The sequence below is a fragment of the Leuciscus leuciscus genome, assembly GCF_965113295.1.
Source record: "Leuciscus leuciscus genome assembly, chromosome: 23".
Taxonomy (NCBI): Eukaryota; Metazoa; Chordata; class Actinopteri; order Cypriniformes; family Leuciscidae; genus Leuciscus; species Leuciscus leuciscus.
The window spans coordinates 636,892-648,981 of record NC_138747.1 but is presented as its reverse complement, the minus strand read 5'-3'; the positions used below and the strand labels follow the sequence as shown (position 1 = coordinate 648,981).

Here is a 12,090-nt window from a genome sequence, read left to right as displayed (position 1 = left end):
GCATTTAAAAATCGTGCACAAGATGAATGATGTTTTCAGATGTTAGAGTATCCGTGCCCTGAGAGCATGTGATGGTAACGCCGCTGAAACGTGCTTTATCCACCAGGAAAGGCCAAAGGACAGATCGTTTACGAGCTTCGAACTGGCAGCGCGAGTGTAAAAATAGACGCGAGTGTCGGCTTGCTCAGCGTTGGGTTTCTCCACATGAGGGACGAAAACAATGTGCCATACAAGTCCTAGCCTGCGCGCTCAGGGGAAGAGAGAGAGATACTCCTCCACATTCAGGCATTCTTTGGTTACCTTAGCTTTGCAAATTGTCGTGATATCAGTTACCATTAATGGAGGCAATGAATTCCCAGCATGCACCGCGACTAAACCTTCTCTTCTGGCACTCGGAGAGGTCGTTGCATCATCGGTGATTCAGCGAGGGCAGACAATAAGCCAACCACACACACGTCAGATTGTTATTACAAGGTCAGAAATTGTATTTGGCAATTCTTAAACAAGTGCATACAATACAGCTAAAAGCGTTTCAGTTTTTGCCAAGTGCTTAAAGAGTATTAGTCACATTCTGTGTTTAAACATGGACTGCCACCAGCTCTACTAGTACACGAGCGCTCGCTCTGAACAACCACTGGATGGGGGAAGAGTGCGTACGTACATACCATTTATCCTCCAAAAAATATAGAAACACAATATATTCAAAAAAAAGGGGGAAAAAAAATTATACAGCCATGTTTACCAAGTTCCTTTGAGTTCATATGTACATAGTTTTGGATGGTATGCAGTGTGATTGGTGTCAAACGCAAACGCAACGCGAAATCAAGGGTCTCGTTCCTTTTTCACCTTTACGTCTCCGGCTAAAATGGTGGCGATCTCTCCTTGCATGAACGCCCAGGGAACGTTGGAGCCGACTAGCGGGCATTTCTCTCCGCTAGGGCAGTAAACCTCTCCCGTGGCGCCCTGCTGTTTGATGCTCTCGCGGGAACACGGGAAACAGAACTTGTGTGACGGCACGGACGGGCACTGGACGAAGTGTGTGTCCTCGAGGCGCTCGTGGCACAGGGTGCAGCACAACGGCACGCTCCCGGGCGGCACCGAGGAGTCGGGAGCGCTCTGCGGGTCCATGGGCGCGCCGAGAGCTAGCCGCCTCTGTGCCGCGGGCGACGGGGGGCTTCCGGTGTTCCTCCGGCTCGCGGTCGTCGAGTGCACCTGGTCTTTGGGCGAGCCGGTGCCGGCGTTATCCGCGGCTAGGATGAGCGCGGCCATGGGCGACTGGCCGTTCTGCGCGGTGGGCTCGGGGGGGGTGGTGCGCGGGTGCGGGGAGATGGTCGACGGCGGGGCGGATAGGAATCCCGGTAAAGCCGCGGTCGACATCTTGAGCACCTCGGATGGAGACGGGAGCCACGGAGGAGCCTCGCCGTTGAGTTTAGCCGCGGTTCCCTCGCCGTCCGGCTCAGGAGACGGTTTCCTCTTAATGCCCCGCGAGTGTTTACCGCGGTCTAGAGAGAGAGAGAGAGAGAGAGAGAGAGAGAGAGAGAGAGAGAGAGACACTGGCTTAGACACGGAAAAAACTCCACTAAACTAGTCCGACGCTTCATGCATGACCGGCATTCTTGGCTTTAGACAAAATACAATTTTATTGGTAACACTGTACAGTAAGGTTCATTAGTTAATGTATTACGGATCACTCAACTAAACTAGTCCAACGCTTCATGTGTGACCATTGTTTGCACAGAATGTGGCATGTGCCCCGGATGATGAAACGGCATGTCAAGCCACGAAGCACTGTTACAAACATTATCAATGCATGCATAATCTAGAGTTTAACACATGCTTTGAAATCTCACACTCATCTAAAGACTAGCATTAGGTTTTAATGTGCATTAAGCATTGAGTTTGAAAACATTACGTTTTAAACAACACTCATTTTAAACTAGTCTGACGGTTCATGCATGACCACGGTTGGCTCTGTTTTCTGGCTTTAGACTAAATACAGTACAATTTTATTTATATCGCACGTTTAAAAACAACCAAAGTGCTTTAAAAAAGACAAGGAAACTAACAATAAGATAGAAAACATAAAACAGTAAAGCAAAATAAAGAACAATGAAATGGAAAGCCTATGAATTAAGGTAAAATACTGACAAAAACTGATAAAGAAATATTGAAAGCAATTTAAAAAATGTGGCATGTGTCCCGGATGACGAAAGGCATGTCAAGCCATGAAGCACTTTTACAAACATTATGAATGCATGCATAATCTAGAGTTTAACACATGCTTTGAAATCTCACACTCATCTAAAGACTGAATGCATTAGGTTGTAATGTGCATTAAACATTGAGTTTGAAAACATTACAGCTTCTTAAAATATTGTAAAGATTGCGTCCAGTTCAAGTGTGAACAGAAAAGCTAGAGTTTGAAAGCTTGCACTGATGCTTTATACTGTTCTGCAAACAAATGCATGTTCATTTGAACAATAGAAGAATAATATGGCGTGTTACAACATCTCATATTATTCTAAAGATTGAATCCAGATTAAAAAAATATGAGTGTGAACAGAAAATCTAGAGTTTGAAAGTATGCTCTAATGTTTAATATTGTTTTGCAAACAAATGCATGTGTAATATAAACAATAGAAGAAGAATATGGCGTGTTACAACATGCTCTGTTATTCTAAACATTTGAATCCAGTTAAAAAAATATGAGTTTGAACAAAATCTAGTTTGAAAGCATGCTCTGATGTTTTAAACGACATATGCATGTGAAAATCAGACATGATATGAAGTTTTTTTCTCTTTTAGAGATTAAACTACAGCATGCTCTGATGTCTAAAGCTTGAATATTAATGACAATACAGACGCAAAACATAGAGTTTGTGTGTTTCTTTACTATCCCAAACATTGCATGGATGCATAAGCATGTGTAATTGTATTGTTAGGACCACATGCATGCACGACCCGTACCTGTTTTCAGGGCCCCGGAGCCGCTCTCGAACCCCAGCCGGTGCTGCAGCGCCGCGTGCTCCTTCTTGAACCGGGAGTCGAGGTTCTGCAGCGCCATCAGGTCCCGCACCGTCTTGCCCTTCTGCGTCCAGTCCTCGACGCGCTTGTGTGCGTCGCTCGCGTCGCTCATGCTGTGTTTCTCCTTCATGTCCTCCGCGCGTTTGCCCGCATGCTCCGGTGGGATGCCCATCTGCACCGATCTCCCGTTAAGCGCGTGCACTGGCAGGGTTCCGTTGACTAGAGGAACCAGACTGGGCGGCACGGCTCCGGTCCGGCGCGGGTTCGGGCTCTGGCGGTTCAGCTCCGGGGGCTCGTCGGGCTTCGGGAACCCGTTTGGCACCGGGATCCCGTTCGCTTGCCGGGACTGGTACTCCGGACCCAGTCTCGGGGGTCTATCCGACGCGAGCGGGTACCGATCCAGTGGTTGCGGAGCGCGTGAGCCCGGTTCCGTGTGGTTGATGGGCTGAATGTCCTTCCCCGGTTTGCCCCCCGGTCCCGGTGATCTGCCCTCCTGGAAGCCGTGAGCACGCTTCAGCTGTCGTGCAGTCTCGATCACAAACTCGATCCGATCCGCTCCTTCGTAGTTGACGCATCCGCGACACACGGCTTCGGTAAAATCCCAGATCATCGCCCACGGCATGCGGGGAAGATCGCACAAATAACACGATTGCCTGCGCGAGGCAGCGACCGCCGCGGACGACATGCTGCTGAACACAAACGGCGAAATATGCAACGCAAATCTCCAAATGTTGCGCGTTCTTATTAGGAAAAAAATTATAATAATATATCTCGGTTTATTTTCCCCAGCCCCGTCCGAAAAAAAACGAGAAAAACCGTGAAGTTACGCTCCGAAGTTCATGGCAGTGTGCGCGCTCCAGCCCGCGAGCTCTCGGTGTGCGAGCGGTGACGTCACCGCGACGCTTCTATTTACTTGAGTCTTCGAGCGCCCGATCTGCGCATGCGCGCTGCGCTCCCCCCCTCACAGGACGGCGCGCTGAATGAGAGCGAAAGAGCGATCAAAAACATCGACAAAAAGGTGGAACACATGCCAAAAAAGTGCGTATTTACAACGTAGGTCCGTCTGCCTTGCTATACGTGGAATATAAGTGTAATTAGGACGTTAGATTATTAAAGTATAGCACATTTTTGAATCTGACTGGATGGAATAGCTTTCCTACCATGTAGTGTAAACCATTTCCATGTCACAGTGTCTTAATATTATTCGATAAAATGTTGAACTCAAACGTTTTAAAGACGGAAATTCTTGATCAAACTTAATTTTTTTTCGTAATCACTTTATAGTATTTACTGCTTTGTCGCTAGCTTAGCTAACGTAAATATCTTAGCTAACGTAAATAAAATAGGCTATAAAACGTTTTACCAACGTTCCCATTAAGTTATGAAAACGTTGTGGGGGAAACAACCTCACAAACATCAGGAAATATTTGCATAATGTGATGTTTTAATGGTATTAGTTTGTTTTGTCACTCAAAAGAAAAATAAATGGTTAACAAATATGATCTTTAAGTTGAGCAATGTCTAACTTTAACTCTTCATGGTAATTTTCTTTTCATTGTGTAAACTAATAATCATGTTGTATTGATTTTAAACCCTTTGTAGAGTTCATGGGGTTCTGCAGTACAGGAATGACCCAATTACAGATCCAATGATCCAGTGCAATAGTAAATGTGCTGTGAGTAAATGTGACCTCAGGATCCACACAGTTTCCACATTCCAGCCCAGCGTAATCACTTTAACTCTTCCATAACCTCAAATACATAAAACAACACAACCGCCGGAATGAGCCTTTGACTCTGACACAGTTCAGGGAAATTACTGCAGTTCTGACTGGTTTATTTTATAGTTTCAGCATGCACTTGTGTGTCTGTAGATTATTCATCTGCTGGACTTCGTTCAGCCTCAGAGCCAGATTCATGCCTGCCAAGAGCATGTGATTCATGAAGCCTGGCAAAATTATGGAAAGTCCCATAGTGAAGACAACGAGGCTAGACCACGTGGTTCTGCCTTTCCAAATTCTTTCATGCATTTATGCATGACTCATGACTGAAAGTGAGTTGGCCAATAATTCTGCTGGGCCACATGTAGGTCAGAGGTGCTGCTCTTCCGAAACACAAGGTTTAATTACACTGGAAAAAAAAGAATGGTTTAACCCTCTGGTGCTCTTTGATGTAGTTTTTTGTTGTTGTTGTCAATGAAAATCTATGTACTATATTTTAGTTTGATAATGTTTTCTATTTCATATTTTTTATTTTTAGGGGATTTGTTTTATACTAAATGATATTTACGCTGTATTTATAATCCATTTATTCTCTTTTTGAGCATAGACCTGAAAATTAAATCTCCATCTTAAACTGTTGTAAATCTTGAACGCTTTAGAGCGACAGACTGAAGTTTGATCTCTTCAAAGACGACACTTGGCAGATTATTGCTGAAGTGAAAAAAAAAAGAACTTAAAAAAACTATGAAAAATGACAATTTATTTTTATTTTTATATGAAATATATATATTCAAAATCACATTTCACTCTAAAACTGCAAGAAAATCAAAGTCATAAATCTAAACAAGTTGTGTTCCAAATTTGAGGATGATTTCAATAAATGAGCGTTCAGTGAGATGTTGTTCGGCTGCAGTACCAAACGCTTCCACTAGAGGAAATTCGTCTCTCATTAATTTCCAATGCGCAAATTTTTGACCGCGAGGAGCACAAGTGTAACTAGTTTTTACAGGACCATTTAACCTTTTTGAATCATGTCCATGATTTTGTGTGTGTGTGTTCACATAGCAAGTGCCAAAACCTTTACCAAGTTTTGTACCATTCTGATGAACACATTTTTTTATGTAAAACGTAAAAGGCCGAAGAGCACCAGATGGTTAAAACATTTTTCCTTCAGAAATTACTAGTCAATTTCACAAATAATGACACATGAAGTTAAAAGACTATAGTATTTTCATAGTAAAACATGCCATTTCTACAGTGTATATATGCTGTAGACAGAGTGCTTTTGTTAATGAAATGTGGAATTCTGTCAAAACTCTCCGTCTTTCTGTCCGACCAGCTCACAAATCTGATTTTCTCGGGCGAGGCGATTCAGGAGCGGGACTTGTTTTTGCAGGCACTCATGAGGAAGTAAGAGAGTTAGTATGTACCTCACCCATCCGTGGAAAAACAAACCAACCCTGTACTGGCAGACGGCCAGAGATCCGCGAACACGCTCCGCTGAACGAGGCGCTGCCAAGCCGAAAACACGCTGACAGCGAGTGCATGTTGGGCTCTGCCCAGAAACATGATCAGGGATGCTTTTCTGCATTTCTGTTTTGACAGCAGAGTTTATAGCAGGTGGTCAGGAGGCGTTTAAGATATTTAAATGCATATCATGTAGAGGTGATGCAACACTGTTCAGAGCGTGTAACAGTATTCGGACTCTCTCAGTGATGTCGTTTGTGTTTCTCTCACAGCATTACGACATGCGTTTCAGTTCCGCCTGAAAGCAGGAGTCAGCAGACCCAGGGAATGTGCACGGCTGTGTTTGCCGTTCCTGCAGTAGAATGGAGCACATTGTTCTGTGTTATGGCTTTAAAGTGCAGCACAAACACTTTCTGGTGAGACGTAATCCTCTCCAGTGACTAACGCTGAGATTAGAGCACATGTTGCTTACTGGCGTTTTCTCCTGCAGGCTTTCCCTTGTTGTCATGCCAACATGTTTTCTAGGTAACCCCCCCCCCCCCCCCAAGGCTCTTAAGCTGGTTAAGTAGGCCTGAAACATCCCTCACCTCACGGCCCTGTCTCCAGAAACTCAGCCCTCGTTAGTTTGATTCGGCGGCTGGTTGTATTTCTGTAGTCCTGGGAATCCATTGCACAATCTACTTTACAGGGTTCCTGCGTGTAGACGGACAGCAGGCTTTGGGTTACTGGGGATTAGATGGGGCTTGATAGAGTAGTGACATAGTTTACTAGGTGAAACTAATCTTGTTACCATATGCATTTCATTTTAAATATATATATATATATATATATATATATATATATATATATATATATATATATATATAATTAATTAATGCAACAGTTTGCATTTAGTTTTTTGAGTGTATATATATATATATATATATATATATATATAAATATTTGCATGTATATACTGTATACAGTACAGGCCAAAAGTTTGGACACATTAGTATTTTTTAAAACTTTTGAAAGAAGTTTCTTCTGCTCATCAAACCTGCTTTTATTGATCAAAAATACAGAAAATGTTTTAATATTGTGATATATTATTACAATTTAACATAATTGTTTTTCAAAAATTGTTTTTCAATCCTGAAAATTCAATTTTGCATCACAGAAATAAATGATAAATTAAAGTACTGTATAATGAATTGAAAACCAATTATTTTAAATTGTAATAATATATCACAATATTAAAACATTTTCTGTATTTTTGATCTAATAAATGCAGGCTTGATGAGCAGAAGAAACTTCTTTCAAAAATATTAAAAATAGTAATGTTTCCAAACTTTTGGCCTGTACTGTATATTTATACATATTTTATATTATATATAAATGTAAATATTTTAAATAAATAACACATTTTTATTAAATATATACATGCATATGTGTGTATTTATATATAAAAAATAATTATACACAGAACACACATATATTATGTAAACACAAACTTTGATTGTGGATGCGATTAATCGTGATGAATTGTTGCTCAGGACTAAATATCTATAATCCAGTGAATGAAATACTCATTTAATTCCTCTTTTTATTTGGAGCTTTGATGAATGCGAGCCAGAGGATCAGATTATTCATATCAACTTGATGGTGAGTAATACATCAGTGCGAAAACTACTTTTAAATTATGCAACACTCAAAAACAGTACAACTTATATTATAAAACTGATTGGATGATCCACATTTGTAGTAATAAAAAATAAAAAAAGATGATTTACACACACATTAGTTTTATTTCTGTATTAATCCATTATATAAATGAGTCCAGATGTGCATGTTATGTGAAATTGTTATTTTAAATAAAACAAATTCAGCATCATCATAAAACAATTTTTTTCTTCCTCAGGTCCTGCTTCAGCAAAAGGAAAACGGAGGCAAAAATCCAATTCAGCGTTCCAGAGACCTTAACAACCCCGTCTGAGGTTTCCTGGAATTGTCGGCCAGACGGATCCTGTGCACACACACACACACACACACATTCTGACCCGCTTATCTGAGTCACATGGGAAGAATCGGACAGATCCAGATCGGAGAGATTGAGTTAGACACTGAGACGGGTCATGTGATCTCAGCCGTCTGAGAACTGAGACAAAACATTTGTTTAAAAGAGCACCTTATGCTTTTCCCATCTGTGTTTAGTGTGTAATGTTGAGTCCTTCTCTATATCAGAGTCAGTGTTCCTGAACTCCTGAAACGCCTCCATTGTATCTTGAGTTTCTTCCGGGAACAAACACGTTACAATATTCCTCATTATAATAATTAATACGCCGAATAAAGGGGCGGGGCCTGGTTGAGTTAGTTAGTAGTGTGTTAAACTGGCGGTTATGGAAAGGGGCGGGACATTTCCCAAACACACTCGAAGCGCTCGACCAATCACAACACACCGCTCCAGCCGACCAATCAGAGCACAGTGTGCTTTTCAGAAGGAGGGGCTTCATAGAGACAGGAAGTAAATAGAGCGTTACTGACAGACTGGGAAGAGAGGAGCCGCAACAATGGAGAATATGAGGACAATAATCAACATTCAAGTTCTAGTAGAGCCTGAAAACATCATCAAGACTGTAAAAGGGCAGAATAACACATTCTGTGGTTAGTTTGACTGGTTTGAAGGGTGTAAGGCATCTACTGAGAGGGCTGATGATCCGGCTGATGCGATGTGAACGCAGGACAGCGAACGCTCACAGATCCTCTTTACTTACACACACTGCCACCCTTCAATAATTAAACAAAAAGCTTTGTACGGCACGCTTTGATGTGTTAAAGCCGTTTTAATATTTAAACAGCACATTTTCCCAATTAAGCATTCGTCAGTGTAATCTTCTGGTGGGCAGGAGAGGTGCTTGCTGCGTGCAGAACTGCGAATTACACAAATAGCCTTAATGCGAATAACTTAATCCAGTCGAGCAATTCTATTAACTCTGATGTTTTTGGTGTCCATTTGAACTGCGTGTTCACTCAAGCCTTCTGAGTTGTGCATTGAATGTGTCTAATCAGTGATGTAATTGCATGTTCTGCTAATGTTGTGAGCATTACCTCTTGCCCAGTGAGAGTCTCGTCTCTGATTGGTTGGCTTGCCACACAGGAAGGTGTAACTATGGAAACCACGGCCTTGAATCTGGATAGCCTGTGACAAACCACTTCCTGTTTACAATGCTTTGGTCACATTCCCTTTTCATGTCAGTAGACCTCCCGCACAGTGAAAACCTGAGGCGGTTCGACAGGAAAATGGCGTCTGGCTCTCGTCTGAATGCAGCGAGTGCTGTCTTTACTCGCTCGATGCGGGAAAGCCTGTGATTTAGTGTGATTGAGAAAGCATGCACTGGATTCCCTGCTGAGTGAGCATGCAGTAAATCTCTACATCACCCAGATGAGCGCTGGTAAAGGGCGGACAGAAGTAAACATTTCTCTCTCAGAGTAATCAGCACAGAAACACTGGAGGAAAGATATACAACCGGCCGATGCACGAGGCCACACAAATCTGGGTCCAGTTATAATGTTTAAAGGGGACATATCATGAAAGTCTGACTTTCTCCGTGTGTAAGTGTTGTCATCCAGTGCTTCTACCGACATAGAAAACGTGAAAAGTAAAAAAAAAAGTTTGGTTTCTCGAGCGTCGACAGAGACCAGTTCTAACGCACTGGCAGAAGATCCAGCAAAGCCTGAAACTGTTCTGTGGTTGAGCACAGACGAGCACTGAACACTATTGACCAGAACATGTCACCGCTGTCTTATAAACACCTCTGGAACTGTGGACACTTGTCGGAGAAGTTCAACATGATGATGAGATGATCAATGTAACTCCACAACAACTACAGAAATGTCTCCACTAACATTCAGAAACTCTTCCTGAGTCTCTCCGTAAGGCTGCACTTGCTACTGGTTATTCTGGGATTCTGGATGTGTGAGATTGGCCTGTTCTGTTATTGCCGGAGTTTCTGAAGCTCGTGTAAAGACTCCGCCCTCTTCTGAACGGAGGCGGAGCTAAAGCTCATTTGCATTTAAAGGAACACACATAAACGGCGTGTTTTTGCTCACACCCAAAAAGGGGCAAATTTGACAAGCTATAATACATGAAATTTTACACAAACATTCTGGAGACACCAAGATCATTTATATTACATCTGCTGAAAAGGATCATAATATTTCAGTTTTAAAACAATAACCCATAAATATCAATGTGCTGAACTTCCACACTTGACTTAAAGAGGCACATTTTTGGGGAAAGTGTAGCTGGAGATTGAATCATGCTCTCTGTTTTTATGCCGGTCTGTCTCTCTTTCGCTCCTCTCGCTCTCAGCCAGCATAATCCTCTTTGCAGGCTTGGAAACAGAGTGGCGTGCTTCCAAGGGCAAGGGTTTGATGGGAAAGCGCACTCGCTGGCCAGCGGGCCCCGTTAGAAGCACACACATCTTTGTTCTCGGAGACCTGGTGTCCCGCCAAGAGCCTCATTTCTGTCTCTGCATTATGGCTGCTCTGGATGAGTGCCAAACTACAGCTCTCTCGCTCTCTCTCTCTCTCTCTCGCCATCTCTTCCTCTCTCTCTCGTCTCCCTCTCTCTCACCTCTCTCTCTCTCTCTCTCTCTCTCTCTCCTCTCTCTCTCTCTCCTCTCCTCTCTCTCTCTCTCTCTCTCTCTCGCTCTCATCTCTCTCCTCTCTCTCGCTCTCTCTCTCTCCTCTCTCTCGCTCTCTCTCTCTCCTCTCTCTCGCTCTCTCTCTTCTCCTCTCTCTCTCTCTCTCTCTCTCTCTCTCCCCATCTCTCTCCTCTCTCTCTCTCCCTCTCTCTCTCTCTCTCTCTCTCTCTCTCTCTCCTCTCTCTCTCTCCTCTCTCTCCTCTCTCTCTCTCTCTCTCTCTCTCTCTCTCTCTCTCTTCTCTCTCCTCTCTCCTCTCTCTCTCTCTCTCCTCTCTCTTTCTCGCTCTCTCTCTCTCTCTCTCTCTCTCTGTCTCTCTCTCTCTCTGTCCTCTCTCTCTCTCTCTCTCGCTCTCTCTCTCTCTCTCGCTCTCTCTCTCTCTCTCCTGTGATCAAAGCTGAATTTTCAGCATCATTACTCCAGTCTTCAGTGTCACATGATCCTTCAGAAATCATTCTAATATGATGATTGATGCTCAAGAATTGAACATTTACGATTATTATCAATGTTTATTAATTGTAATGTGTTAATCGTTATGAAGGCCCTTTGAGAGTTGGCTGGCTCTCGGTCTGTGTTATACAGTGTGATTCAGTTTCCTGGTTCAGTTGCGGAGCCAGAAGAGGTCTAACACAAAGCAGATGAAGACTGATGTCATGACGACGATCTTTTATCAGGACTGATGTTTAAACCACAGGCTCGTATTACAGCGAGACAGTGTCGGAGCTTCTCCATGCACTCGTCTCTTCCTGGAGGAAAACTGTAAACTCATCAACAATCCTCTCTTCAACTGCACTCATTCTTCCTTCTCTTCCCCGGAGCGTCTGACGGGAGGACGGATGTCTTTGTTCTTGTTTACTTCCCCCACTTCCCTGGATTTTCCCTCTCAGCTCTGCAGAGACGTTCAGTGTTCAGGTAAATGTTCACGTGGCTTCCAGAAATAACATCAGCTCCACACGACAGAGTTCACTGTGATGTAACCCAAGCCCAGAGCAAGAGTGGCACATAATAACAGCTTATGTAACGTCCAGACAGACTCTCTCTCACTCTCTCTCACACACACAACACACACACACACACACACACTCTTTTTAAGGTTTACCCCATGATTCATTTGGAAACGTGGTTTTTCTTGGTTAATTAGTGGAGTTTGCTAAGAAAGGGATCACTTTTACTGTTGCTCATAAAGATCCGACCTCAAG

The 12,090-nt window shown here is 43.1% G+C and overlaps 1 protein-coding gene across 1 annotated transcript; it reads right to left on the bottom strand.

The window, feature by feature from the left end:
* Positions 1 to 461: 461 nt before the first annotated feature.
* On the bottom strand, positions 462 to 3,919 carry irf2bp2b (interferon regulatory factor 2 binding protein 2b). The gene is made up of 2 exons (XM_082155909.1): positions 2,968 to 3,919; positions 462 to 1,502 (listed from the first exon to the last, which is right to left on the bottom strand). The coding sequence occupies exons 1-2, from the start codon at positions 3,707 to 3,709 to the stop codon at positions 823 to 825; spliced, it is 1,422 nt and encodes a 473-aa protein (XP_082012035.1). The 5' UTR covers positions 3,710 to 3,919; the 3' UTR covers positions 462 to 822.
* Between the last annotated feature and the right edge of the window lie 8,171 nt (positions 3,920 to 12,090).

What these genes read in the sequence shown, in the direction of transcription:
- irf2bp2b (XM_082155909.1), bottom strand. Translation starts at nt 3,709, where the DNA reads ATGTCGTCCGCGGCGGTCGCTGCCTCGCGCAGGCAATCGTGTTATTTG. An exon ending in CTCCGGGGCCCTGAAAACAG is followed by an intron (nt 1,503 to 2,967) that starts GTACGGGTCGTG and finishes CTCTCTCTCTAG; the next exon opens with ACCGCGGTAAACACTCGCGG.